At 41.2% G+C, this 27,931-nt stretch overlaps 1 protein-coding gene across 1 annotated transcript in view; it reads left to right on the top strand.

The window, feature by feature from the left end:
- Positions 1–27,931, top strand: part of SFMBT1 (Scm like with four mbt domains 1) — a 127,854-nt gene that overhangs the window by 87,786 nt on the left and 12,137 nt on the right. The window contains 16 exon segments of the mRNA XM_035727794.1: positions 3,988–4,076; positions 6,649–6,757; positions 6,760–6,894; positions 7,556–7,650; positions 8,146–8,247; positions 9,491–9,641; positions 11,897–11,979; positions 15,669–15,742; positions 15,744–15,793; positions 17,034–17,147; positions 19,652–19,694; positions 21,155–21,219; positions 25,324–25,379; positions 25,382–25,470; positions 26,217–26,327; positions 27,035–27,210. Of these exon segments, the coding sequence (XP_035583687.1) occupies positions 3,988–4,076; positions 6,649–6,757; positions 6,760–6,894; positions 7,556–7,650; positions 8,146–8,247; positions 9,491–9,641; positions 11,897–11,979; positions 15,669–15,742; positions 15,744–15,793; positions 17,034–17,147; positions 19,652–19,694; positions 21,155–21,219; positions 25,324–25,379; positions 25,382–25,470; positions 26,217–26,327; positions 27,035–27,210 (1,542 nt within the window).

Here is a 27,931-nt window from a genome sequence, read left to right as displayed (position 1 = left end):
GCAGAGGGGGAGGGCATGTGCATAGTGGTAAAGTTCACTCAATGCCTTTTCAAAAACACCAGCTTTACTGCAGAGTAATTAAACTAATTACCTTTTATTTTTTATTTTAACTAATTACCTTTTAAATGTTAACTGAGAGTAAAAGACAATTACCTGAAATGAGATGGTGAAGAAGAGGAGAAAAAAGAGGTTTTGGCTAATGTTAGTATTGTTTATAGAACAAAGAAATGGAAAATAGTCCAAAAATAGAACTAAAGTGTTATATAAAGTTATTTGTATATGCTAAGGTAATCAGAAAAACAAAAACACAAACCTTTCTAAACGCCAAAAGATAGATTTTAAAAAGCGTATGTTCAAATAAAATAGATCACATAGTGAGAGACTGTGCATACACACACACACACACATATCAAAAACTTGTATGATATTTAGCAATATGACAAAATTGAGGGCATACCTATTGATAATATCAATAAATGTTAATGGGCTTAGTCTTCTATTAAAAGTAAAAAATGGTTCAGGTTGACTCGGAAAGCAAAACCCACTTTTGTGCTATATGTACAGGAGACCCACCTGATGGAGAGATTCTGAAAGGGTTAAAATACAAGGATGGACAAAGATATATAAAAATCAAATCAAATAGGAAAGAAAGTAGGAGTGTCAGTCTTGGCATTTCAAAAAGGTAGAATTCAGATCAGAAAGCATTATGAGATAAAAGGGTACTTGATAATGATTAAAACTGCAATGCATGGTAAAAAGAAATGGGGACCATCTACATACAGTCAGGGAGTGTTCTCCTGGATATCTTGTTTTATGAAAATAGAAAAAATGTATAAAGAATGAAGGAGGGGGGAGTATATGAATGTGTATATGTGTTCATTTTTAAAAAATAAAAGAATAAGTCTGTTTAAAAAGTTACCTGTGTGGGGAGGTGCCTGGGTGGCTCAGTGGGTTAAGCGTCTGCCTTCAGCTCGAGTCATGATCTGGGTCCTGGGATTGAGTCCTGGGATTGAGTCCCTGCCTTGGACTCCCTGCTCAACGGGGAGCCTGCTTCTCCCTTTCCCACCGCCCCTTCCCCCACTCAACGCTCATGTGCTCTCTCACTCCGTCTTGCTCTCTCAAATAAATAAAATCTTTAAGGAAAAGAAAAGTTACCTGTGGGGAAGGAAAGAAATAGAATGAAGTGAGGGACAGGGATAGAAGCTAGATTTTCTGAATGTACCTATTTTGTTTGAGTTTTGAACTATGTATTTTATACAACTGTAAAACAATTAAATTTTTAAAAAATTTCTAAAAAACAAAAGCATAGAAATGTAACTGTTGTATATGGAGATTGTGAAGTGACCACTCAGAGAACTATTTCTTTGAAATAGTTGAAACCAAACTGTTGGGCTTTCAGATACAATAATTTAAGTGTACATCCCTAATAGGGATGAAACATAGCAACAGCAACAGAAGTAAGCTGTCTTCAGTAATCATTGTTAGCAGCAGAGTTGATGTTATTTTGAAGTAGTGTTTGGGTCTTGTGGGATTAAGTCATAATGAAATGTGTGAGAGCTAGGGTTTTCAGCAGGAAAGAAAGGAAACAGAAGTTGGATAAATGAAGTTAATAGAAACAATGTCTTCATGAATTTGTATTGGAAGTATCAATATGAACTCCTGATGTGATTTATGTCTTTAAAAAAGGGGAAGATATTTCTTAGTTCTAGATATTGGAAGAGCCTAGAAACAAACAGTATAAAGAATATTAAAAAATGAGCACCCTCAGCACCCTAATTATGACCTCTAAATACCATTTCACTTGAATTAAGTCAGAGCTCCTTGGAGAAGGAGCCGGTTCCTGGGCTGGGGCGGGAAAGGTACAAGTACGCTGAGCCTGGGACACCGTTCATACCAAAAGTAAAAAAGATGTCAGTGACTGTTTACTAGGGTCATGTGTCAAAAAAGATTCCCTCTGGTTAAAGACAGGACAGTGTGAGCGTTAGTAGGACAACGGCTGCAATGGCCTGGAACATGTCATATGTGGTGTAGTCTATAATTTCCTAGTGAGACTTGTAAACAGAACTCTCACTGATTGCCTTTGGAGGATGCTAGGGAAGCCACTGATGATTTTGAAGGCTGGTAAATACAGGGAAAGATAAAGAGAATCAAACAAATATCCTGGCTTTTTTCTTTGAACTGCACCTCAGGGTAATGAAGTAGTTGAAGAAGTGAAATTTTTCTTTATAGAATATTTTGGTTAGTAAACAAAGGGATGATGGAAAAATCACCGTTTTTAGTCCCTAATGAATCAGTGTATCATGTAGTGACCATTAAAATCTGCTAACACCACAAAAGAAGAGACAACCAGACTGAGTATGCTTCTTGATGGACGTGATAGAAGGTTACAACTCCACTTATGAACTGTTCTCGACAGCCCCCTCAAAAAAGTCAGATCTGAATTCGATCAAGCCTGTAGCCCTAAATATTGATTTATAGCAAATACAGAGGTCAGTGGAGCAGCTGGTTACCACCCACAGGGAGGCAACCAGTAAAAGCAGACGCAGAACTCTAAACAGACAAAAGGCTCTCTCTCAACAGCAAATACGCTGCTAGAAAGAGAGAGAGAGTGGGGAGATGGAGGGGGAGAAAGAACATACGGATTAAAAGAGACTTGAGCAATATATCAACCATTTGCAGTATCTCATTGGGATCCTGATTTGACCAAGCAAATTGGAAAAACCATTTGTGAGACATTTGGGGAAATTTAAAAATGGACTGGATATTTTTTATTGAAGAATTGTTAATTTTTAATGGTGTGATATTGTGCTTATGTAAAAAGTTATTTACTTTTAGAAATACATGCTAGGGTGCCTGGGTGACTCAGTCGGTTAAGTGTCCAACTTGTGATTTCAGCTCAGGTCATGGTCTCATGGGTCATGGGATTGAGCCCCACGTCAGGCTCTGCACTCAGCAGGGAGTCTGCTTGAGATTCTCTCTCTCCCTCTCCCTCTGTCCCTTCCCCTCTCGCATACTCTGTCTTTCTCTGTCTCTCAAATATATTAATAAAAATCTTTAGAAATACATACTGAGATTAAACTGGATGAACTTATCTGGTACAATTATATGATATTAGGAATTGGCTTTTAAATCTGTGGTTGGGTGGGGTGGACTCTGTGAGGGTGTAGATCATCACGGATTGGCAAAATATCTGTAAAGGACCAGACGGTAGATATTTTAGGCTTTACAGGCCATGTGATCCCTGTAACAGCTACCTAATGTTACCTTTGTAATGCAAAGTAGCCCCAGACAATGTGTAAACAAATGGGCATGACTGCTTTCCAATAAAACTTTAATTATAAAAATAGATAGTATGCTGAGGTTAGCCCCCAGGTTGTAGTTTGCCAACAACTCCTGGGAAGACTTGACCGTGAAGTGACAGTTGTTGAAGCTGGGGTACATGGGGTCATTATACTCTTTTCTCTACTTTTATATATATTTGAGAATTCCCATCATAAAAAAAAAAAAGTAACTTTTGGATAAAATTGGGCCCACCTGAGGTGCCTGGGTGGCTCAGTTGGTTAAGCATCTGCCTTCGGCTCAGGTCATGATCCCGGGGTTGAGTCCCGCATTGGGCTCCCTGCTCATTGGGGAGCCTGCTTCTCCCTCCCTCTGTCCCTCCTCTGCTTGTGCTCTCTCGCTGTCTCTCTGTCAGATAAATAAATAAAATCTTAAAAAAAAAATTGGGCCCAACTCCCTGTTACTGTATTCTCTTTGTTTTGTGTACACCTCTTATTAAACTAATCAGGAAGCAGACCTATCTAGAGGGGGATTTTTTTAAGCTCTGAAAGAAGTAATTTGTTGGACTCAGATAATAAAAGTACAGATGCATCTCTAAATCACTTTCACTGGTTTAACTTCTCTGTATTAGGTTGAGTTTAGTTTCCCTGTGTTCTGTAGCTGACATTATGAGTAGTCATTTGTTTACTCATTTATTCCCTCATCTAGGCATCAGAGATAAAGTGTCTGATTGGGATGAGTTTCTGCGGCAGACCCTGATGGGAGCATGTAGCCCTCCTGTTCCACTGCTAGAAGGCGTGAGTATTATTGCTTGCAGAATCAGTGTGGAAAACCCGTCTCATCTTCAGTGATATTTCTTGTTCAAGGAATCTTAAAATTGGTTGCTCATTTATCACTCTAAAGCAAATAAACATCTTTACTACAAACATGACAATGGGTATCGGTGGGTTTAAACTTATCCTCAGAGGTTGCCAAATGGTGCCTTACTTAGTGCCTAAAATGTTCTGAATTTGTTACTAACACATAAAAATCTAGTTTTCCAGATTCTTCTATGAAGTTGGAAAATGTGGCCTTATGGGGCTCTGTCACCGAGCGGGTGTTGATTTTGCTTCAGGAATTTGTAATTCCCACCCCAGGTGACGTGAGACCCCCTTTTCCTTTGCTCAGAAGGCAGTGGACCTGTTGTATTCTTACTACCTACCTGCCTTCAGCAGTCCTTTTAAATTACTGTAGCTTTTGAGCTTGTTAGTGAATATAATAGAGATTTCTTGTTTTTGTGAAATCAGTTTAGTGGTTATGACATTTCTAAGTTATATTTTGTTACTTTCTGCGATAGCAGTTACATTCTTTGTGGTATATGTGAGATGCAAGGTATGAACACTCCAGTTTCTCCGCATTTTTGCCAACACTCGTTACTGTCTCTTGGTTATAGCTATGCTAGTGAGTATGAAGCGGTTTCTCATTTTGATTTGCATTTTCCTAATGACAAATGATGTTGAGTATCTTTTTCTGTACTGTTTGCCATTTGTATGTCTTTTTTTTTTTAAGATTTTATGTATTTATTTAACAGAGAGCACAAGTAGGGGGAGTGGTAGGCAGAGGGAGAGGAGAAGCAGGCTCCACACAGAGCAGGGGGAGCCCAATGCGGGACTCGATCCCAGGACCCCGGGATCACGACCTGAGCCGAAGGCAGTCGCTTAACCAACTGAGCCACCCAGGCGCCCGCCATTTGTATATCTTCTTTGGGGAAATGTCTTTGCCCATTTTTAAAATGGGTTCTCTTTTATTATAGAATTGTAAGAGTTCCTTATATCTGATAACAAGTCCAGTCAGATACATGATTTCCAAATATTTTGTGGACTGTCTTTTCATTTTCTTAATGATATTGTTTGCAGCACAAAAGCTTATGTTGACGTAGTCCAGTTTATCTATTTTGTTGTGTTGCTTGTACTTTTGGTATCATATCTAATTAGGCTTTGTTCAACGCAAGGTTACAAAGATTTACTGCTATTTTTTCTATGTGTTTTATAGTTTTGATTCTTACATCTCATTCTGTGATCCATTCACATTCCCTTTAAAATTCGATTGGTAAATACTCTATTTCCAGCTGACCTTTATATTTTATCCTCTGACTCATTTCATTATGCTTAGCCAGGGCCTGGTACACACTAAACAAACACTCAGTAAAATTTTTGAATGAAATCATGAACAAATGATTTAATAGATATCCAGCTCTACATTGACCTTGATTCTGCCATCCTGATTTTTAGCTGTGAAAGTGTTCCTCCATTTTTACATATATTCTTTTGCATATATATGAATATGTAAGTGTCGCAGAGCTCTTCTTATTAGGGAAAAAATGTAAGTCTGAATATAAAGAAATGGTTAAGTGATGATATTGGAATCAGTGTTCCCTTTTATTTTTGTAGGTTTTTTTTTTTTTTTTTAAGATTTTATTTGAGAGAGCGAGCGAGCTCCGGGGTGGGGGGATGGACAGAGGGAGAAGGAGAAACAGGCTCCCCGCTGAGCAGGGAGCCCGATGGCGGGGCTCGATTCTAGGACCTTGGGATCATGACCTGAGCTGAAGGCAGACACTTAACCAACTGAGCCACCCAGGTGCCCCTACCTTAACTTTTACTATGTATCTACAGAGTGATGGAACTTTTCTGTTCCATCAGCATAATCAAAACACTCTGTTCATAGGAACATTGTTGTGAAATGAGTAAAAAATCAGAAACTACTGAAGTGCCATCAGTATATAAGTGGATAAATTACTGCCCATTTATAACACAGAATATCAGTAAAACAGTATAAAAGAATAAAGATTAAATGTGCTAGAATAGCTGTGATGTATTAAGTGGCAAACACGAATTGAAGAAGAGTATACAGTGCCCCCACTTTTCAAAAAACATGAGAGAGACAGACACAGGTAGATGTTGACTTGTGTGTAGAAAACCTAATCTCAGAGTGGGCGCCAAAGTGTTTATCATGGTTCTTTCTGGAGGTGGGATTGTAGGGATTTTGACTTTTGTCATGTTTGATTTTTTGTTTAATGGTGATCATATTTGCTTTTACAATCAGACTAATGATAACTTAAAATGTTTTACTAGATGAAATTATACAACATAGTCCTAGAGACAGAGGTCTGTTAGAATAGTTTTCTTGCATTATAAGTTGAATTTTCTTTAAGATAAACATTTTCATGTCATTTAGAAATAATACTATAGAGACTTGTATGAAATTAGGCCTTTCAGTGTCATGGCTTTGAGTGGGTAGAAATATAAAGGCTCATTGGAGATCCTTTACAGCTTGACTTTTTAAAATACTGTGTGAACTTCTCATAATCGTTTTCACCTCTTGTACCTGCAGCTCCGCAACGGGAGGAATCCTTTAGATCTCATTGCTCCAGGCTCCAGGCTAGAATGTCAAGCTTTCCGGGACTCATTAAGCACTTGGATCGTTACTGTAGTAGAAAACATTGGGGAAGGCTGAAGCTGCGTTATGAAGGACTTGAAAGTTCTGACAATTTTGAGCATTGGTTGTATTACTTGGATCCGTTTCTTCATCATGTTGGTTGGGCTGCTCAACAAGGATATGAGCTTCAGCCCCCATTAGGTGAAGAGTAATATAACATTTTTCTTTTAACTGTTACATTATTGTTATGTTTTTACTAATGTTGACGAGACTAAAAAATGTATTATTCTGTGTATTACAAAAGTGTAATAGAGATGTTGCAAAAAAACTTATATTTGATTAAGTGCCGATTTTTCTTTTGGTTTATTAATTTAGTAATTTGCCATACATCTTGTACCTTATGGACTTCTGCTCCAACTCATATTGACCTCTTACCAAAATTGAAGAAAAATTTTCTGGGTAGCATTTAGATAGAGGGGTAGGATAGGTCTTAGGATAGGTCTTGGTCCAAAGTGAATTGTTGATGAGAAGAAATAACAACGATCTCAAAAGTGGAGTTACTGTTTTAAAGCAATTTGCACTTCTTATTATGTGCTTCAGTTTGGGTGTTATATTATTTTACGGCCTGCAGCAGTCCTGATGATCTTGCTGTGGGTATTTTCACCAGGCCTACTACGCAGGCTCTGAACAGGGGACAAAGTACTGAAGTTACAGTGCAGGCTCTGAATGGAGAGGGCATAAGTGCACTGGAGTCCTTTCTTTCCCCGTGGAAAGTGACTTTCTGTTTACATGAATGCTTTCAGAACAGATGTAAAATTGTACGTTCTCCTCATTTAAAATGTCCTGTCTTGTTTTACAAAAGCCATCCGGCATCTGAAAAGTGAAGCTGAGTGGCAAGAGATCCTGGCCAAAGTGAAAGAGGAGGAGGAAGAGCCATTGCCGTCATACTTATTTAAGGTAAAACCAAAATGGGATGGTGGGTGCTCACCTTCTCCCGGCAGGTCGGGCAGTCGGGGGTGGCACCGAGCACACGGCCAGCCAGCCGGCAGGTCAGTAAGGATGCCGGGGCGTCTGAAGCAGGAAGAGCTTTGAAGCCTGGAGCGATGCGCATCCTGTTATTCTTCCAAAAGTAGTCTAGGTTTTCTCCTAACATTCTCCAAAAGCATTTGAGTCTTTTCTTGTCCACTCTTAACTACATAGCCCCAGCGTGTTATCAAATAAACTTGTTCTTCTCCAGATGGCCTTTGTGTACCAAATACAGAGAGTGGGAGTACTTCCTGTGTTTTTGTTTCTGAATAATTTTTTCCAGGAAAGAAAATATAGGATTAGTTTATTTACCAGGAACTGGACAGTTCTATTTTAATTAATTAAGAGTAGTATTCAGCTATATATGAGTATAAAATGAATGTGAAAATACTGTATTTTTATTCCCTCTTGGTGTTTACATTTCAGGACAAACAAGTGATTAGCACTCATTCGTTCTCTGTAAATATGAAGTTGGAAGCTGTGGACCCCTGGTCTCCTTTTGGGATCTCTCCTGCTACAGTTGTTAAGGTAAAATGGGGGCAGCTCTTTTGGTACGAATACCTGTCAGGGTGACTGGTTTAGGAAAGTAGTTAGAGTTTTGATCGTCAGGCTCTGCTAATCTGAGCCATGTTTCTCCTAAACTGTGAGGCCAGAATGACTTCTGTGCACATTTTGCCGTTGTACTGTCCAGTTCTCTGTGGCCCAGCCAACCAAAGCTTGGGTGCCAGAGTAGTGGGGCATGGTTTTTGGGGCAGGCCTTAAGGTGTGTAACTAGAGGGGACTTACCTGGCAGGCAGGCCGTGGTGTCTGAGAAGTCTGGGCGCAGGTGACAGTGTCAGAGTCCACCCAGGTGCAGGGCTCAGTGGGGGACGTGGGGGTGGGGCAGGTGGTCTGTGTCATGAGATCTGTCCAGGATTGCTCCAGAATGGAATCCGGAGTCCAGACTCAGACTCCAATCTTTTGGAAGGCTGACAAAAGTAAGGCTTCTATTGAGTGTAAGCACAGGAGCTGGGCAGGTTGTCAGTCCCTGGTAACTCTGTTACTGGCACTGAGGCATAAGACAAGGGGTTAGTTCAGGATTTTAGAGCAGAGGCCCGCTTACCCAGAGTAGAGTCAGAAGAGAAGTGTGATTAGAGGAGTGGTCGCTTGGATGCCAAATTGTCTGATCTCTTGAGATTTAATTTTTTTTTTTTTGGCCTTAGGAGAAGATGATTCTAAGAACAGGGAGGGATTCTGACCCTGCAGTGGGGTCAGAAGGCCCTTTCTGGAGTCTGAGGGGCCGTGGGGTGGCAGGGAGCCAGGGCAGGTTAATAAAACCTTTTTAGCATTTGAAACTAGGCTAGGATCCAGAAATCTAATGTACAAGTTGTGGTAGACTCCTCACTCAGTCTGAACTAAAGTTTGTTTGGAGCCTAAATACTTAGATTTGGACCCAGGTTCTGCTTCTTTCTTGCTGGGTAAAATGGGACAAGTTGTTTAACCTCTTCTTAAATCCAGTTTCCTTATCTGCAAAATGGGATTGATCATGGTACCTACCTTATTATGTTGTAAGGAAGATTAAAACTGAGTTAATGCATGAAAAGCATTTAATTAAAACAGTGCCTGACACATAGGTAACCTTTATTGAGTGCTTAGTGTTATTATCCATACCCACTATGGCTCTGCAGTTCTGTAACATGTTTGTCCACGCCAAGGAAATGACACACACGTGTCCTTTCATACATGCACATGAAACCATTTGTCTGTGATGTTTGTTTGATTGTATGTGCAGGTTTTTGATGAGAAGTACTTCCTGGTGGAAATGGATGATTTGAGGCCAGAGAATCATGCACGGCGATCTTTTGTGTGCCATGCTGACAGTCCTGGTATTTTCCCCGTGCAGTGGAGTCTGAAGAATGGTTTACACATCAGCCCCCCTCCTGGTAGGTGGTGGTTCTGTTCTGAATTGTTCATCAAGGGCTTCTTTTTAAGAAGGATTTGTCAAATGGCATCACCTGGATCTTTTGTCTCTCTCTCCCTCCTCATTGCCCCAGGCTGTCCTTAACATTTTTGAGTTCCAAGACAAATATAAATGAAGGCCTCGATTCCATATATTTACATATTTACAAGTTATAAGTTAAGCTCAAAAACTCTTAAATATTCAGTATGTTCTGTCCTCCTGCCTTGACAAATATATCTTCATACTGGCCTGGGGTTTCATGCAGGTTCCTAGTTTGCTCCCTCTTGTGTCTGTTGTGAGGGCACAGAGGAGTGAGGGTAGGGTGCACAGGGAGTGTCAGGAGCTGATGTGTGAGAAAAGGCCTCAGTATCAGAGCTGGGAGGTAGGAGGCAGATGACTGACTGGTATTTAGGTTTCTGGGCATCCCCTTGGAGTGAAGCTCATCAGACTTCGGAGGAAGGTTTATGATTAAGAGCAGGACTCAGAGAAGCTGTAAGGTAGGAAAGCAGCAACTCATTTTCCTGGTATTTGCAACTTTGCAAAATAGAATTTTTTTTTTTAAGATTTTATTTAGAGTGAGCGTGTGCGTGTGAGTGGGGGGCCGGGGGAGGGGCAGAGGGAGAGAGAGTCTCAAGCAGGCTCTGCATCCAGTGCAGAGCCCACATGGGGCTCGATATCACGACCCTGAGATCATGACCTGAGCCGAAATAAAGAGTCAGATGCTTAACTGACTGAGCCACTCAGGCACCCCTGCAAAATACAATCTTTGGTCCTTTAATCAAGATTCTTAAATATGACAATGGTTGACCTTGACTGGGATTTTTAATATTTTTAAACTTACAGTATCTGGACATGTCAAATGTCTATCCAACTTTTGTATCAGCACATCAGATTATTTGATTGGCAGTCCGTGTATCCTTTATTAGTAGGCTTTTGGTGAACATAGCTTCACTTTCTAAATGGTGAATGCTGGAACACTGGGCTAAAAGTACTCTTCTGTGTTAACAAGAGTCATAAACTCAGACCCTTTTGCTGTTTATTCAGCCTCCATTCATTCAACAAACATTTGTGGAATGTTTGCTATGAGCTAGGCATTGGGCTTTGTCTGTCCCTGGGGAGACAAAAGTGAGTATGACAGTTCCTCCAAGGAGCAAGTAGGGGAAAACAGTAATGGAGTCTCCAGGTTCTCCATCAGTGAACCGAGAGTGGGCATGCCTGCCTGGTGGTGGTGGCAGGAGGGCACACGCCGGCAGGAGGACGTTCTTGCTTTGCTGAAAGGCTCTGGACATCCCAAGTTCTTTATCTTACCTGCTGCCTTTATGTGAAAAGGAAAAGCAATTATTAAAGCTCTTGGAGCTTTCAGCATTGTTATAGACAACTCCTCTGTCTCTGCAAGTAGGGGGAAAGTAGTGGATTATGAAACTGAAAATGCATCTAATTTGCTGTGAGGGATAAAGGTGGAGGCAGGGGAGAGCGTGGTGCCAGTCTGAGGTGGGCAGAGGAGGGACTACAGAGGCCTGGGCGGCTGTCAGGTGGCATAGTGGCCCGCGTGTGCCTGCGAGGTCTTCCGCTCTGTGCGACGGGGAGAGACTGCTCCGAAACAGCAGGGCAGCTGGGCAGTCGGCGCAGCCAGGGCGTCGGGTTGGAGAGGCCTCTGCTGGCAACCGTGGTGGACTGAAGCAGGCAGTAAAGCTCAACTCTTTCTGAAATGAATTCATGACTGAGGTTATAAGAGCATTGCGATTCTGTAGAACATGAATCTGAAAACAGTGACGAGAGCATTGTGTCGGGTGTGGCTAGGATGTGTAAGGCCATAGCTTCGTGAGAGGAAAAAGACGATTTGCTGTCTCTCCCTTTACAGCTTAACTTGGAAGAGAATGGAGAGTAAGACTGGATTTATTAGTACAAATCAAGTCCAGTCGTAAGTGGCTTCAATTCTTCCAGTAAACTGCCAGCAGCTAATCATATAAAGTAGTGTTGAAAATAAATGCATAGTTTGAAACTTGAAAGTTTAAAAAACGTATCTGAAGAATTTTATTATATTGCTATGGTTTGACCAGAGTTGCTCTCTTTTATAACCTGAATGATGCTTTGGATTTATAGGTGGTTTTTCCTCCTCCCTAAAATGAGCAAAGTCCTCAAACTAGCAGATGAGCAGTTGTGGGTGGACACCTGGCAGAGTGGAAGAGCCGGGCAGGCACGTGTGCTGTGAATCGTTGTTTTTGTGTCCTCACCTAGGCTACCCGGGCCAGGACTTTGATTGGGCCGACTACCTCAAACAGTGTGGTGCTGAAGCTGCTCCCCAGAGGTGCTTTCCTCCGGTGAGAACCCCGGTCCCCTCATTGCCATGCTCTGGGGCTGCAAGGCACTGCTGTGCTTTCCATGCTCACGTGGTTATTACTCAGTCCTCTCACTCAACCCAAACGAGCAGCTTGTTGCGTATAATAAAATGGTCCAGGGAAAAATTAATTGACTGCGGAAGTTAATTTGTTAATTTAATTGGTTTTTAAAGTTTATCAGTTTTTTTATTTAGTTGAAATCATGTGCATTTTTTTAGTTCATAATTATTTTTCATTGTTTAAAAAATATCAAAAAATGTTAAAATATTAAGTAGAAAGAAATCATTAAACTTATTTAAAAATACTTCTGTGAAAACATTACATGCATATGGCTTACAATGCCAAATGCAGTAAAAAGCTTTACAACATAAAACAACAGGTCCCTGCGCTGTCCCTTTCTGCGGTCTCCCTTTCCACGAGCACTCATTCCCATTGTTCTCACTGTTGTTCTGATATTTATACTTAAATCATTTTCAAAATAGTATGCTGCCATCTTTTGAGTCATTAATTTTAGACATGTCTATGGGTTGTATGTTATGGTAAATGAGCACTTAGCTATTTTATACTACCTTTCTCCTCTTTCTTACTTACCTCTTCTTCCTATTAGAGTTATATTATAGTTTGGGGTTAAATCTGAATTGAGTATTTACACTATGATACGCATTCATATATTATTCACAGCTGAGCACTGCATTGTTTTATGACTTTTTTATTTGTCCTCAAGTTAATAATTGCCTTGTTTTTCATAACTTAATTTTCTTTTTTTTTAAAGATTTATTGAGAGAGAGAACACAAGCTGGGGGAGGGACCAAGGGAGAGAGAGAGAGAATCCTTAAGCAGACTCCCTGCTGATCACAGAGCCCGAGACGGGGCGGGGCTTGGTCTCATGACCCTGACATCATGACCTGAGCCAGAATTAAGAGTCTGATACTCTGAAGCAAGAAGGATGCAACCTTCTTGTCAGTTTGTAATTACTTGTCCTTTCCCACCCTTTCCGGCTTCTCTTACCCACACCTGTTTTGGCAGCGGTTTTCCAGTGACTCCGGTTTATTCTTCTCAGCAGCAGCTGTCGTTTTCTGTGGGCGTGTGCGGTAGAGGAAGGCAACTGTCTCACTGACAGGAGCCCAGGAGGACCAAGAAAAGGCTGTGCAGCCAACCACTTCTGCAGAGTCTGAGATTCCGCCCTGAGCGAGATGACTATGAAGAACACTAGCACGTGGGCCTGCATCGCCGTCCCGTGTTTGGAGCGAAGGCTCGCATAGCTGCCCTGTGGCATTTCCCAGAAGTCTCTTTGGTCCAGCTAGACCTGTGTGTTTTTTCTAGTTACGGTTATTTCTTTGTATTTTAGGGTAGAAGGGTTAAAGTACAAGATATTCCATAGACACATTCTCTTTTCCTCGAGTCTGTGACCACTTAGATAACCCTGATGTAGGAACTTTGTCATTTCTAGTATTTTTCTTATAAACGTCCCTCTTAGCAACCTCCATTCTCTCTCTCCCCAGACAGGTTGCTCACTAGACTTGCCGTGAAATTTTAGGCCTGGGGACTGCCCTTCAGTGTCACTCAAGGATTTGCTTCTCCCCTTTCTTAAGATTTAAGATTCCTGTTTTGTATGTCTAACCGCCGCCTCTTTCTTGGTTTATTCCCTTGTTTGGGTGGAGCCCGTCTCCCAGTAGCTTCCTGAAATGAGACGCAAGAGAGGTAAATTTTAATAGACTTTGCATCTTTGAAAATGTCTTCATTCTATTAACTTGATTGATAGTTTGGTTCAGTGTGGAATTTTAGGTCAGAAGTTTCCTGAGCAATTTAAAAACATCATTTAGTTGTTTTCATCCTTCCAGTGGAACTGTCGAGAAGTTGAAACCTGTCCTTATTCTTGATCTTTCATAGATGATCTGCCTTTTACTCCATCCCTGGAAGGTTATAGGATCTTTGTCACCACGTTTCCTAGCCGAGCCACAGCGTGGCTTGTTGGCCTGTGTTCATTCACTTGCTGGGTACTCAGCGAGCACCTTCCCTCTAGACATTTGTTCCCCTCTGTGCTGGGAAGTGCTCTTGCGTCTCTTCTTTGATTTCCTTCCTTGCATTTTCTCTTTTCTCTTTTTCTGGATTTTCTTTTATTTGTACGTTGGCCCTCTGGATCAGACCACTTTTCCTAAACTTTATCTTTTGACCCTTCTTTAGAGTTTTTCATTTTTATTATCACATTTTTTTTATTTTCCAGAACTATTTCTGGTCTCCGAATATTTATTTTTAATAGCGTATTATTCTTGTTTTAAAGATGTGATAGATTTTCTTATCACTCAGGGGATGTTAATTACCCCTGCCTTTTGGGAAATTTTCTTCTTGCATAAGAAGTTTTCTCCACTTTGCTTGTTTTGTCTACTTTGGTCCCTAGCTTTCATGTTTTTAGATGTCTGGTAATGCTTGGTGATCTGCTCATATTTAAGAAGCGGGGGACTAAAAGTTAAAGCCGATTGGAAGCTCTGAGCACGTGGGTGGGGCTTGTCAACCTTGAACTTCTTTTTAGGGTGGGATCTGGCTGGCCATTTGTCAGGGACACCTAAATCCATATCTTCCTGTGTTTCTTCTTGGGCTTGTCATATGGCCACATATTTCCCCGTCTGCCTGGAGGGTAGAGGCAAGGGCTGGACCTCTCAGCATTCCATGTGCAAACCCCTGTTTTGGGCACTGCATGTAGCTTCCCAGCAGCTCCTGTGCCCTCCTGCCCTGGGATCGCTTGTCTCTGATCCTCTCTGGAGGATAAATCTCACCTTTTTTAGGGAAAGGGATGGGATAGTTGCTCTGGGGTGTGGAGTGGAGGAGCCAATGGTATGACCTAACTGGTTCTTAAATGTTTTCAGCATATCTTGACTATTTCTTCTCTACCTGCAGTTGCCTAGTACCTGGAGCTGCCTGTTCTTAGCCCGCTTTGCTGCTAGCTTACACTCACCCTTCTGTAATCTGCTACATTAGTTCTAGATGCTCTTCTAAATTTTAGCTTATAAAATGTTATTGTCTCCTGTTACATCTGTCCTAATAGGTTCGTGTAAAAAAAAAACAAAAACAAAAAAACCCAACACTTTAGTTTTAGTGTGCTGTCAGAAGGAAGAGAAAACAATCAAATACAGTTCAGTTCTCCATTTTGACCCAGAAGTTGCAAATTTTTCAAACATATATTTTCCCTCATTCATAAGCATTATTTATCCTGACTGCCTTTTACGATACACACAGAAGTAGGAACCAGGCAGCTTATTGTGTGATCAAGCCCTTATTGGGAGGAGAAACAAACCAACAGTGGCTGAGAGCCAGTTGGTTCAGGGCACAGAGCCTTTGGTACTTCTTGTTATTGAAAACTCCTAATAACCCAGTGAGGTAAGTGTTCTCAAGGTCATCTGACAGATGAAGAAACTGAGGCAAAAAGAGGTTACACAGCTTGAGCACAGTCCCACAGGTAGCAATAATGTGGGTATACCTGACCTCAAAGACCATATACTGCTTACAGCACCAAGAGAGACAGATATTTTGACTTTAAGAAACAAAACAAAGCAAAATAAATGTAGAGCTTCAAAGTGTTACCATAGGGTTAAGTATTACTTGGACCAGGTCTCTCAGATGAGCCCATGAGTTAATACTGAGAATGTGTTTGGATTTGATCATTTATTTTCCAGTCCATTTCTGAGCATGAATTTAAGGAGAATATGAAGCTTGAGGCAGTGAACCCTCTTCTTCCCGAAGAAGTATGTTGCCACCATTACTGCACTGAGAGGCTCCTACCTGTGGCTCCAGCTGGAGGGTGAGTGCTGGACCCCTGAGACGCCCTCCTGCGCTGCTCTTCTCTACCCTGCCTGCTTACCCTGATGATGTGGCTTATTAGACTGCAGCAGTTAGTTAAGTGGGGGTCTTGCTAAGACACTCGTAATTTGTAGTGCAAGATTCTTAGCTAGAAACTTCTCTTCCTGTCCTTGACTTTCAAATTTTAGGAAATGAATATAAGCAAAAAGCCTTCATTGCAGAGTCTCCTGTTTTCTTGAAGGAAAAGTAGAAGTCAGATGGCATATGTTTTGATGTAACCAGAATATATAAGCATGAGCATTAACATGTAGCTCATTTAAGAGAGATTTTGTTTGCCCCTAACCAATAGAACCAAAAAATATGTAAAATAGAAAAGATATACTAAAAGTAATGTTCAATGATTGGATGGGTTTGTGGATGGAAAGCATTATGTGAGCACTCAGCACTGCAGTTACTGAATATAGCCTGGGCTTCTTTCTTATTTGGCTACCAAATAGACTTGGTACCTACTCTTTCCATTTTGTAGAATTGGCATTTAATGCAGATGTCGGGGACAGTATTGAATCTGCCCCTGCTGAGCAGCATCACTTCCCGAATTGACTTCACTGGTCTACCTTCTAGCTTGTTCCCAAGGGCCAGAATTAATGTTCTCATTGAGTAGAACTGTCACTGTTGCCTTTCGTTTTCCAGTTATTTCATGGAATTGACTATATTTGTCAGCCATCTGAATGATACTGCTGGTAGTTGCAGTTGCTTACTTGCTGTTCTGTAACTAGGGGTCACCCTGTATGCCCACTACCCATTTTCTTTTTCTTTTTTTTTTTTTAAAGATTTTATTTATTTATTTTTTGAAAGAGAAAAAGAGACAGCATGAGGGAGGGAGAAGGGCAGAGGGAAGGCAGAGGGAAAGAGAGAATCTCAAGCAGACACCCCGCCGAGCAAAGAGCCTGACGCGGGGCTTGATCCCATGACCCTGAGATCATGACCTGAGCCGAAACCAAGAGTTGGATGCTTAACCAACTGAGCCGCCCAGGCACCCCCATTTTCGTTTTTGTACAGGTATGCATAGGGCATATTTAATTTTTTTCCTTAATGTTTGTCAATATGAAAAAGTATGACTTGTGTAAAAGGAACTTGCTCAGGAGATTGTGTCTGCATTCCTGCAGCGGTAGAATATTGTCTAGAAAGTAGTTTATGAAGAAGGCTGTTTAATGGTCTAAAACTTGTTTTTAATCTAACAGGTTCTAAGAAGCCCATACCAGAATGTATTGTGAGTGTGGAATCCATGGATATATTTCCTTTGGGCTGGTGTGAAACCAATGGCCATCCCCTCAGCGCCCCTCGCCGAGCACGAGGTAGCTGTCTATGTCTGGGCCAGGGGGCTGATCCTGTGTGACTACTTCCAAATTAGGATGAATCTGGACATTTCAGAGAAAAACAAAGTGGTGTTCTGGTTGTCTGTTCCTGCATAGGAAATCACTTATTGTAACAAGAATGGATTATCTTAGTGGTTTCTGCGGGTCAGGAATCTAGGTGCTCTGGATCCAGGCCCCTCATGAGCCTGCAGTCAAGGTGTCAGCCAGGACTCCAGCCATCTCAGGCCCCACAGTGGGGAGGATCTCCTGCCACGTAGCAAGAGTCATTCCCTCCTGGCTCTTGGCCTGAGGGCCTCAGTTCCTTGCTGGCTGTTGGTCGGAGGCTTCCCTCAGTTTCTTGCCACGTGGCCCTCTTTGTCAGGGAGCCCACAACTTGGCAGTTGGCTTCTATCAGAGCCAGCCAAGAAGAGAGGAAGAGAGGTAGAGAGGTTGAGGAAGGTGGAAGCCAGAGTGTTTTTGTAACCTAACCTTAAAAGTGTTGTCCCACCCCACTCTCCCTTTTAAAAACAGCTTTATTGAATACGTCATTTATATAACGTAAAATTTGATCCTATAATCCAGTGGTTTTTGGTGTATTCATGGAGTTGTGCAACTGTCACCACAGAACATTTGAAAACATTTGCATCGTCTCAGAAAGAAGCCCCGTACCCCTTGGCAGTCGCCTTTTTACCTCCTGCCCCCCAGCCCTAGTTTTTCCTGCTGTGTACAGGTTTGTCTAATCTGGAAACTTCCTGTGGAATCATGCAACATGTGATCTTTGGGGATGGGCTTCCTTCACTCTGCATAATGTTTTCAGAGTTCATCCTGTGTATTTTTAGTGATATTGCATCGTAGTGATAGGCCACATTTTCTTTATCTGGGTCTCAGTGGATGGACATTTGGGTTGTTTCCATTCCTTAGTGGTTATGAGTAACGCTGCTGTATCATTTGTCTGCAGGCTTTTATGTGGACGTATGTTTTCATTTCTTGAGTGTAACGCTGTGTTTAACACTTTGAGGAACTGTTAGACCCTTTTCGTCCCCACCAGCACTGTGTGAGCATCCCACTTTCTCCACATGACTTTCTGATTTTTTTGTTTGCTTGTTTGTTTTTTGGGTTTGTTGTTGTTGTTTGTTGGGTGGTTTTTTGTTTGTTTCTTTTTTATAATAGCCATGCTGGTGGGTATAGGATGGTATCTTACTGTGGTCCAGATTTGCATTTTCTTAACCATTAGCTATGTTGAGCAGCTTTTCATATGCTTATTGATACTGGTATACTTTCAAGAAATGTCTATTCAAGTCTTTTGCCCATTTTTTTAATTGGGTTTTTTGTTGTTGCTGAGTTGTAGGATTTTGTTATATATTCTAGATATTAATCCCTTCCTTATCAGGTATATGATTTGCAAATATTTTCTCCCATTCTGTGGGTTGCCTTTTCTCTCTCTTGATGGTGTCCTTTGATGCACAGAAGTTTTAAATCTTGATGTAGTCCAATTAATTTTTTCTTTTGTTGTCTCTGCTTTTGGTGTCATATCTAAGAAATCGTTGCCAAATCTGATGTCATGAAGATTTTCCCTTATGTTGTCTTCTAAGAGTTTTATAGTTTTAGCCTTTGTGTTTAGGTCTTTCTAAAAAATTTTTATTTTAAAAAATTGTCTTATTTTTTATTTTTTTAAAGATTTTATTTATTTGACAGAGAATGAGAGAGCATAAGCGGGGGGAGGGGCAGAGGGAGAGGGAGAAGCTGACTCCCCACTGAGCAGGGAGCCCGACCTGGGGCTTGATCTCAGGACACTGGGATCATGACCTGAGCTGAAGGCAGATGCTTAACTGACTGAGCCACCCAGGCGCCCCTTTAGGTCTTTTTTTAAAACTTTTTTTTTTTTTTTTTTTAGAGAGAGAGTGTGAGGGAAGGGGAGGGGCAGAGGGAGAGAGACAAAGAGAATCTCAAGCAGGCTCAACACCCAGCACAGAGCCCAATGTAGGGCTTGATCTCATGACCCTGAGATCATGACCTGAGCCAAAACCAAGAGTCAGACTCTTAACCGACTGAGCCACCCAGGCGTCCCTATGTTTAAGTCTTTGATCCATTTGGAGTTAATTTTTGTATATCGTATAATGTAAGAGTCCAACTTCATTAATGTGGGTAGTCAGTTTTCCTAGCTCTATTTGTTAAAAAGGCTGTACTTGACCCATTGAACGGTCTTGACATCCTTGCCCAAATCAGTTTTTCTTTTGAATATCTTTTCTTGTGTAGAAAATATTCATAGGAGTCGATGGATTTAAGAGCCTTGCAAATATTATTTTTGGTCTTTGTTTAAAGACTCCTCCTACCCAGAAAATGTGCCTCAGTCTAGATACTCAGATATATCAGCACTTAATTCATAGTACTTACTAGTTAAATATACATATGACTGGGTTTTAAATATGCTGATGTTAGCTTAATATATATATATAACTTTGTTTATTTTTCTTGACATTTATAGTTTTGTTTTCTTCTTACAGTACACAAACAGAGGAAAATTGCAGTGGTTCAACCAGAAAAACAGTAAGTAATATACTAGTATGTTTGAACAGTTGACATTTGAAAGTTAGAATATCTAGAAAAAGAAACCACTATTTTCAGAGTATATCTCATATGTTATTTTCTCAGGTAGAAGCATAATTCTTTAATTCAGCTTTTGATAGGTTACATACTTTTACTTACACCATATGCATTTTCTGAAATGGCATTATATACAAAAGGGTAAAATACCTTCTCAAGATGTTCCCACCAGTTGAGTTTTCTTTGGCTTTTAGAGCCTGAAAGCATTTGCATAAGAGAGGAAATAGAATCTCTGTACTGTTATTTGTTAAGGAAGAGCAAAAATTATAAATTAGGATATGGTATGATTTGTCACAATGAAAAAAAACTTGAGGTGGAAGATAGTGGCTCTGAAAGAAAAGGTGCACTCAGGTGTGCCTTTGTGTTCTTTTGGGAAACCCTTTATACCGTCATACATAGCCTTTGAGAAGCGATTTAATTAGTGATGCCTTAAAAATACATGTACATGTGTGTTTGTAAACACTGGGTTTTCAAATCTGTATTAGTTTGCACAACCTGCCATAACAAAGTACTACTGACTGGGTGGGTCAGACAACAGAAAGTAGTTTTCTCCCAGTTCTGCAGGCTGGGAGTCCGAGGTCAAAGTGCCAACCTGATTTGGTTCTGGCTGGGCTCTCTTCCTGCGTCCTCACATGGCAGGGCCAGCTGGAAGGGAGAGCCAGCCCTCCTAGATCAGAGTCACGCCTTTATTTACCTCATAAGAGCTCTATCTCCAGACACAGTCACAGTGGGGCTTCAGGGAATGAATTTTAAGGGGACACAATTTAGTCTATAGCAAATTCTGTGTAAGTTAGGGTGCTTCTGTGGCTGTGTGAGTAATAAAACTGATAGCAGAAGTGGGGAGAGAGGCCACAGAATTCAGTTCCAGGTAGAGAAGTGAGATAGCAATGTCAACAATCTGGCCTTGGATTTCTCCTTGACTTAGTTGTCGAGACGAATCCAAAGTTTTAGTCACGAAGTAGTCTAAAAATGAGAAGTTAGCCTTTTTCATTGATTGCTGCATACAGAATAATTCTCTGATCTTTAAAACATAATTTGTCTTTAGTTTTGAAACCGATAGCAGAAAATAGACCCTTATAAAGGAATGTTTTTGTTCTTTGACTATTGAAAAAGATGAAAAATGTGTTTATGGTTTGAGAATCCCAGAAGGAATTCTATAATTTGTTGCTCACATGAATGAAAGTTGATTTGAATATGAAGTATTACAGACTGTTGGCTCATTAAACCATGTACATAGTTTTAAAAACAATTGTTAAAAAAAAAAAGTGTGATCAGGGAAGCACCTTCTGTTATACAGTTTGCAGTCTGCCACATTTGCTTTCTTAGATTTGAAGGAAACGAACCTTCACACTTCACTGACCTTAAGGATTATCTTACTATTTTGTTGTGTTATCTTGACCCAGAATACCATCCTCCAGGACTGTCCATGAGGGCCTGAAGAATCAGGAGCTGAACTCCACAGACTCAGGTATAAATAAGTGTAGGCAGCCTTATGGAAATGAGAACCTTCTGTTTCTTTTAATGGACTGTATCTGAAACAATACATTTGATTTATAGGATGTAGCTTCACAGAGGGGTCTCTTAATGGTGACTTTAAAGACTTATAATTGTCTAAGGTGTGTTTAATAATTATCTTTAGGATGATATTTCTGTCCATTTATAGTTATAACTATTCTCTCCTGATCACTTGTTGGGTGCCAAGGGCTCTGGAGGGGTCAATATTCTCATCCCTGAGTTTAGATGAAGAACCAGGGGCTTTCTAGACGGTGCACTCTCTTAAGCTGGGTGGTTGAGAGGTGGATGTTTATTGTTCTTTAAACACTTTCTGCGATATACACATTATGCTACACATTTCACAATTAAAAAAATAAAGCACTGGAAAAATAGATTGTCCCAGAGGCAATGCCTGATGAATGAAGCAAGAATCATTGCTGGAGGCCAAAGCCTTTTGTCAGGGCGTCTCTCCCTGGAACTGCTCTCGGCTCCGCCTTTGCTGGTATGTATGCTTAGCATCTTGGCTGTGTGTATTCTAGCACAGATTATGCATTTGGATGGCATTTAGTAAATGCCTAGAAAAGAAAAGAAATCAAAACTCAGGCCACACAGCTTTATGAATAGATGGGTCAAAAATGTAATTCGGCTCTTTCTCAAGTTCAAAACTCACACTTTTGTCTTTTCCACTCACTGCCTTCTCATTCTCTCTCTTACAGATAGAGGATCAGGGCCTTTTCAAAAAGTAATTACCTTCATTATAATAACCAGTTTGCTATACTTGTTTACTTTTATTTCCTTATGGCTCTTTATAGAACTTATCCCTGTGTTTAACAGGCATGATGACAGTGGCATCATTGTTTTATTCATGATATTAAAGGGAAGGTATTTAAACTTTCTCTATTCAATAGGTGATTGGCATGTAACTGCTAAAGAAGTACCCTTCTATTACTAGTTTTCTAGGAACCTTGGTCATAAACACATGTTCACCTTGACAAAATAATTTTTCCTTAGCATTGGATGATCATATGATTTTTCTGTCTAAGCTTATTAATGTGGTGAATCTCAGTGATAGCTTTTTTTTCTAATGTTGAATCATCTTTACATTGCTAGGATAACTCTTACTTGACCATAATGGTATCTTTTGAGTACCCAGCAGAATAGCATTATTAGTAAATATCTTTTTTAAAATTACCCTTTTTTATATTGAGATATAATTGACATACAACATTATATTAGTTTCAGACGTACAACGTAGTGATTTGCAGTATTTGTATATATTGCAGAATGGTCACCACAGTAAGTCTGGTTAACATCCACCACCACATAGTTACAATTTTTTTTCCTTGGGATGAGAACTTTTAAGATCTCTTCTCTTAGCAGTGTTCAGATGTATAATACAGTAATATTACCGCTACCCTCACCATGCTGCTACATTACATCCCCAGGACTTATTTATAACTGGAGGTTTGTACCTTTTGACCACCTTCACTCCCTACCCCTGCCTCCGGCAACCACCAGCCTATTCTCTGTGTCTGTGAGTTGGAGTCTTCTTGTTTAAATCGCATATATAAGTGAGATCATATGATATTTGTCTTTCTCGGTCTGACTTATTTCACTTAGTGAGTAAACTCAGGGTCCATTCATGGTGTCACAAATGGCAGGATTTCTTTTTTTTAAATGGCTGAATAATATTCCATTCTTTATCTGTCCATGGACACTCAGGTTGCTTCCATATCTTGACTATTGTAAATAATGCTGCAGTGAACGTGGCGAGGGTGGGGGTAGATATCTTTTCAAGTTCGTATTTTTATTTCCTTCAGATAAATTCCACCCGAAGTGGAATTACTGGATCACAGGATAGTTCTCTTTAACTTTTTGAGGAACTTCCATACTGTTCTTCAGAGTGGCCGTACCAGTTTTCATTCCCGTGGTGTACCAGTGTTCTCTTTTCTCCACCTCTTCATCAACACTTATTATTTCTTGTCTTTTTGATAATAGCCATTCTAACAGGTGTGAGGTGATAGCTCATTGTGGTTTTGATTTGGTATCAAAAGGTAAGGTGAATTAAAAAAGTAAGGCAAGTCTTTAAAACTTTGGAATTAAGACACTGATATTTCCCAAGTGACTTCAGCCATGTTCTTTTTTGGTTTGTGTTTTGTTATAGTTCTGGTCACCCTGGAAACAGTCTGAGACTGATATTTGCATGCAGGAGTGTCACTGGGGAGTGCTTTTGGGGAACAGCTGCAGGGGCGGAGGGCAGGATTGGGCAGAGGGAGAAGTTGAGTTGCAGTGCTGTTTGTAACAGAAGTTTCTTCCAGCCCACAAGGGAGCCTTTAAGCTGGTGTGGTCACTCATAGTCATCCCTGGTTGAGGCGTAATGGCCACACCTTTGTACTCCCTTTTGGTCAGTTACTAGAAGTGGGCTGCAGCTCCCTGCCTACTCACAAAGGGGTGGGACCTTGGGCAAGGTGCCTCTCTCCTAGTGAGAGGGTAGGCTGAGGCTAATTCCAGGATAACGTCCAGCTGAGAGCCGTAAGCTGCCCATACTACCAGCAGGGGGGAGCATACGGGGGCCTGAATCCTAAAGAGGGGGATCTGGGTGGCAGAGTTCAGATGGAGAAATGGGCGTCCACGTGCTGACTGACCTCTGTGCTGAGACTGCGTTCTTAGTTCCAGAGTGAACATTCTGTGCTTCAGGATCCTGGCAGCAGTGGGCAGTGCACACATTCCCTTTCCCAAAACAGTGTCCATCAGCAGGGCTTCTCTCTGCTTTAGTGTCTTTGAATTTCGTATATTTATTAGTGGAATTGCCGACTACGATGAGGGATAAAAAAACATTATATTGAAGTATAGCATTCACATGGAAAAATAGAGGGTCTCTATGCCCATGTAACACCCCACAGTACTTAAAGAACTTAGAGATGTGTTCATAGCATACTTCCAGCCTTCGGAGGAATCCCAGATGTGGGAGGGTACCTACCTCATAGAGCACTGTTGACATGCTAGTTTGGTTGGTTTTAAGGGGACAAACTGTAGTTCTGGAAAATGTTAATCATCACTGCCTAGAAACATTCCAGAATAGATTATTGAATAGTTGACTTTCAAGAATCATCATGGGTTCTCATGGGGAGCCTGGGCACTCAGTTGGTTATGCATTTGACTCTTGATTTTGGTGCAGATCATGATCTCAGGGGTCATGAGCTCAAGTCCCCATATGGGGCTCGTCGCTGAGTGGGGGAGTCTGCTTAAGATTCTCTCTCCTCTTCCTCTGCCCTCCCCCTGCTTACATACATGCACACGTGCTCTCTATCTCTTAAAAAAAAAAAAAGAATCCTCATGACTTTTTTTTTTTAATTCATTTTTTAAGAGTTGTTTTCTTTTTAAAGGTTTTATTTATTTGAGAGAGAGAGCGTGTGTGCTGGCTGGGGGAGGGGCAGAGGGAATCTCAAGCAGACTCTGTGCTGAATGTGGAGCGACCCCGAGATCATGACCTGAACCAAAATCATGAGCCCAATGCTCAACCGACTGAGCCACCACGGCGCCCATCATCATGGGTTCTTAAAGTCAATCCTTTACTTCCTTTATTGATAGAAGTGTGAGTCTCTGAAATAGTGTCACATTAACCCTGAAGTCAGTCTACATGTAATTCAGGCTGTTGTTTGATGTGGGCAGAGTGATGAGCTCTGTAATAAAGTTGTTGTAAGTCTAAGGTATTTCAAGGGCACTCTCAGGCAACGTGTTAAACTTCAAATATGTAATTTATGGGCACCTGGGTGGCTCAGTCGTTAGGCGTCTGCCTTCAGCTCGGGTCATGGTCCTGGGGTCCTGGGATCGAGCCCCCACATCAGGCTCCCTGCTCAGCGGGGAGTCTGCTTCTCCCTCTCCCACTTCCCCTGCTTGTGTTCCCTCTTTCACTGTATCTTTCTCTGTCAAATAAATAAAATCTTTAAAAAATATGTAATTTATAACTTTATATAATGGTGGATATGCTTGCACCCCCCACCTCCTAGTAATCCAGCTTCGGAAACACGGAGTGGAAAATGACTATTCTGAATATTTGTTTCTCTTCGTTTCCCAGTTATGATTAATGGAAATATTAGCTGTCCAAAGATATATTTCAACCACCGTTGCTTCCTCAGGGCCATATCTTAAACAAAGGAAGAATTGCTGAGCTGCCTCAATGTGTAGGACCTGGGAACTGTGTTCTGGTCCTCAGAGAGGTAAGGTTCTTGCCCAGGGCAAAAGAACTTGGAAATTTCACAGCAGTCTCATGGACTCATCCATACAAGGATTTGCATGCCATACATGTGACCATGCTAGGTTTGATCAGAAATGACTCACTTTTCTCCTGTATTGTTCAATGAACCAGACAATCATTACTTTTGCTCCTTTGGGAAACATTCACCTATGCAATTCTTCACATAGCATGCTCACCTCTGTTCGTATAGAAAGGGCTTTTGTCAGAGGCTGCCCGAGCATGGTGCAGGGATGAGTGGGAGCATGGTCGAGGAGTCAGATGGCTGCGTGGCACTCCCGGGGGGGCCGTGTTAAAGCTGCATACCTGCCAGGCTTGCCCAGCTGCCCGGCCAGGCTGCCACGCTCTGTGCCTACCAGATGTAAGGACTGCTGGCGCTTTCAGCCCATGGGGTGGCAAGGCAGGGTCTGGGCAGGCCAAGCTTCTGTGTCTACCAGGACTGGCAAAGGATTTAGAAGCATATGCCAGAGTAATTTTTAATTCATGGTGCCTATTTCTTCTTGACCATAGTGTTTTGAATGTCTGAGAGGGTCTGATTGTTGTCTTAGTTGCCACTTTGGTCAGCGGTCATATCTTGAATGTTATTATTTTGTTAGTATTTGTTAATGAATATGACTAGAATTAATCTCCTAATGGCATTCTGGGGGATAACAAGATTCTAATAGTCTGCTTTTCTCATTCCCAAACCCATATTTCTGCTTTAAAATGGAGCGCAGGTCCTCACTTTAACTTATCAATGCAGCCTATAAACCCAGTCGTGTCCTTCGGGAGCTGCAACTGGACAAAGACTCCGTGTGGCATGGATGTGGGGAGGTCCTGAAAGCCAAGTAAGTAACCTCCTCTGCCCTTCATTCTTACCTGTCTTTGACAGGCCACAGAGCCCATTCTTCCGTGCATCATGTTAGAATAGTTATGTCCCCTTGGTCAGTTCTTCCTCAGCTGTGTGTGGTGAAGGACAGTTTCGTTTTCTTTTGCAAGTTTCCATCCTGTTGTGGGCCAGTACTTTTATGAAATATGGTAAAATGAATTATAAGAAATAGGAAAATTACCAGACATAAAACACAAGAATAATTTGTTTTTAGATTTAAGAGCCATAAAATTACCTTTGGAAATTACTGTGAAAGTTGATAAACGCTTACTCTTGTTTTCTGACCCTGTCAATGTGACCGTTGGCCGGTGAACCTGGTCCATGACCACACTCTGAGGATCACTGCCCAAGGGTAAAGGAAAGCCTTAGTGCAAGTCACTTTTCTTTCAGTAGTTAGTGTAGAAGTTCCTATTTGGAAACCTTAAACTGAGGAACCAGAAGCAAGAGCCTCATTTGCTAATATAAAAACCTCAACATTCATTTGTCATAGCTTAGGTGATAAATTTAAGTACAATATGCATAAACTCATTATTTTTAGAATCCTCCAACTATAAAGGACATAGACTATCCTGAGAAGCAAAGATATTTTTCAGGTCTGTGAATGCACTTGATTTTCTCTGGGTAATCACTAGCCCAGTAACTTGGTTTCTGGCATCTTCACGGCAGATACAAAGGAAAGAGTTACCGGGCTACTGTTGAGGTAGTGAAGACAGCAGATCGCGTCACTGAGTTCTGCCGGCAAACCTGCATCAAATTGGAGTGCTGTCCTAATCTCTTTGGCCCGAGGATGGTTCTGGACAAGTGCTCAGAGAACTGCTCTGTGCTTACAAAGACCAAATACAGTGAGTCCGGTTTTTCAAATTTGTTAACTATGACAACTGGCCATCATTTATATCTTGAAAAGTTTTTATTTTGCAGACATTCACCTGTAACACAGGTACACAAACTGTTTCTGCAAAAGGACCAGATAATGAATATTTTAGGCTGTTGGTCATATCTCCGCTGCATATTCTTCTTCTCTGTTTTGTTTTATTTTCACATTTAAAGAACACTTTTAAAGATGTAAAAGCCATTTTTAGCTTGAGGGCAATTCCAAAACAGGCCATGGGTCAGATTTGGCCCACAGGCCCATTTGCTCACTTTCACATATAGTATGTGTATAACTTAGCTATTGCATCTGATGGGATATGTGATTCATTCATACCGTCTGTGAGTACTTAGTATGTGTCCGCTGTGTGCCACCACACTTCTAGCACTGGGGTGCTACAGTAAAGAAAAGCAAATTCCTGTGCTCATTGTGAATGTGAATTACACACTGCATGTAAGCACTGTAGTGTGGGAGGCAGATGATAAGTGAACAAATAGAGACAGGTACTATGGAGAAAAGTGAGGCAAGATAAGCAAGCACAGGAGGGGCGTAAGGAAGGCTAGGAGGTGGGATTACTGTTCAGAGGTGGTTAGGGAAGTCTTCCTGCCAGGTAACAACCTGAAGGAAGCAAGAGAGCCAGCTGTGCGGACATCAGGTGAGAGTGTTGTGGATGGGGGGCAGCAAGAGCACGGGCA

The sequence above is a fragment of the Zalophus californianus genome, chromosome 1 (assembly GCF_009762305.2).
Source record: "Zalophus californianus isolate mZalCal1 chromosome 1, mZalCal1.pri.v2, whole genome shotgun sequence".
NCBI lineage: Eukaryota > Metazoa > Chordata > Mammalia > Carnivora > Otariidae > Zalophus > Zalophus californianus.
Note: the sequence above shows the minus strand (reverse complement) of the source record. Positions and strands in the feature narration are given on the sequence as shown.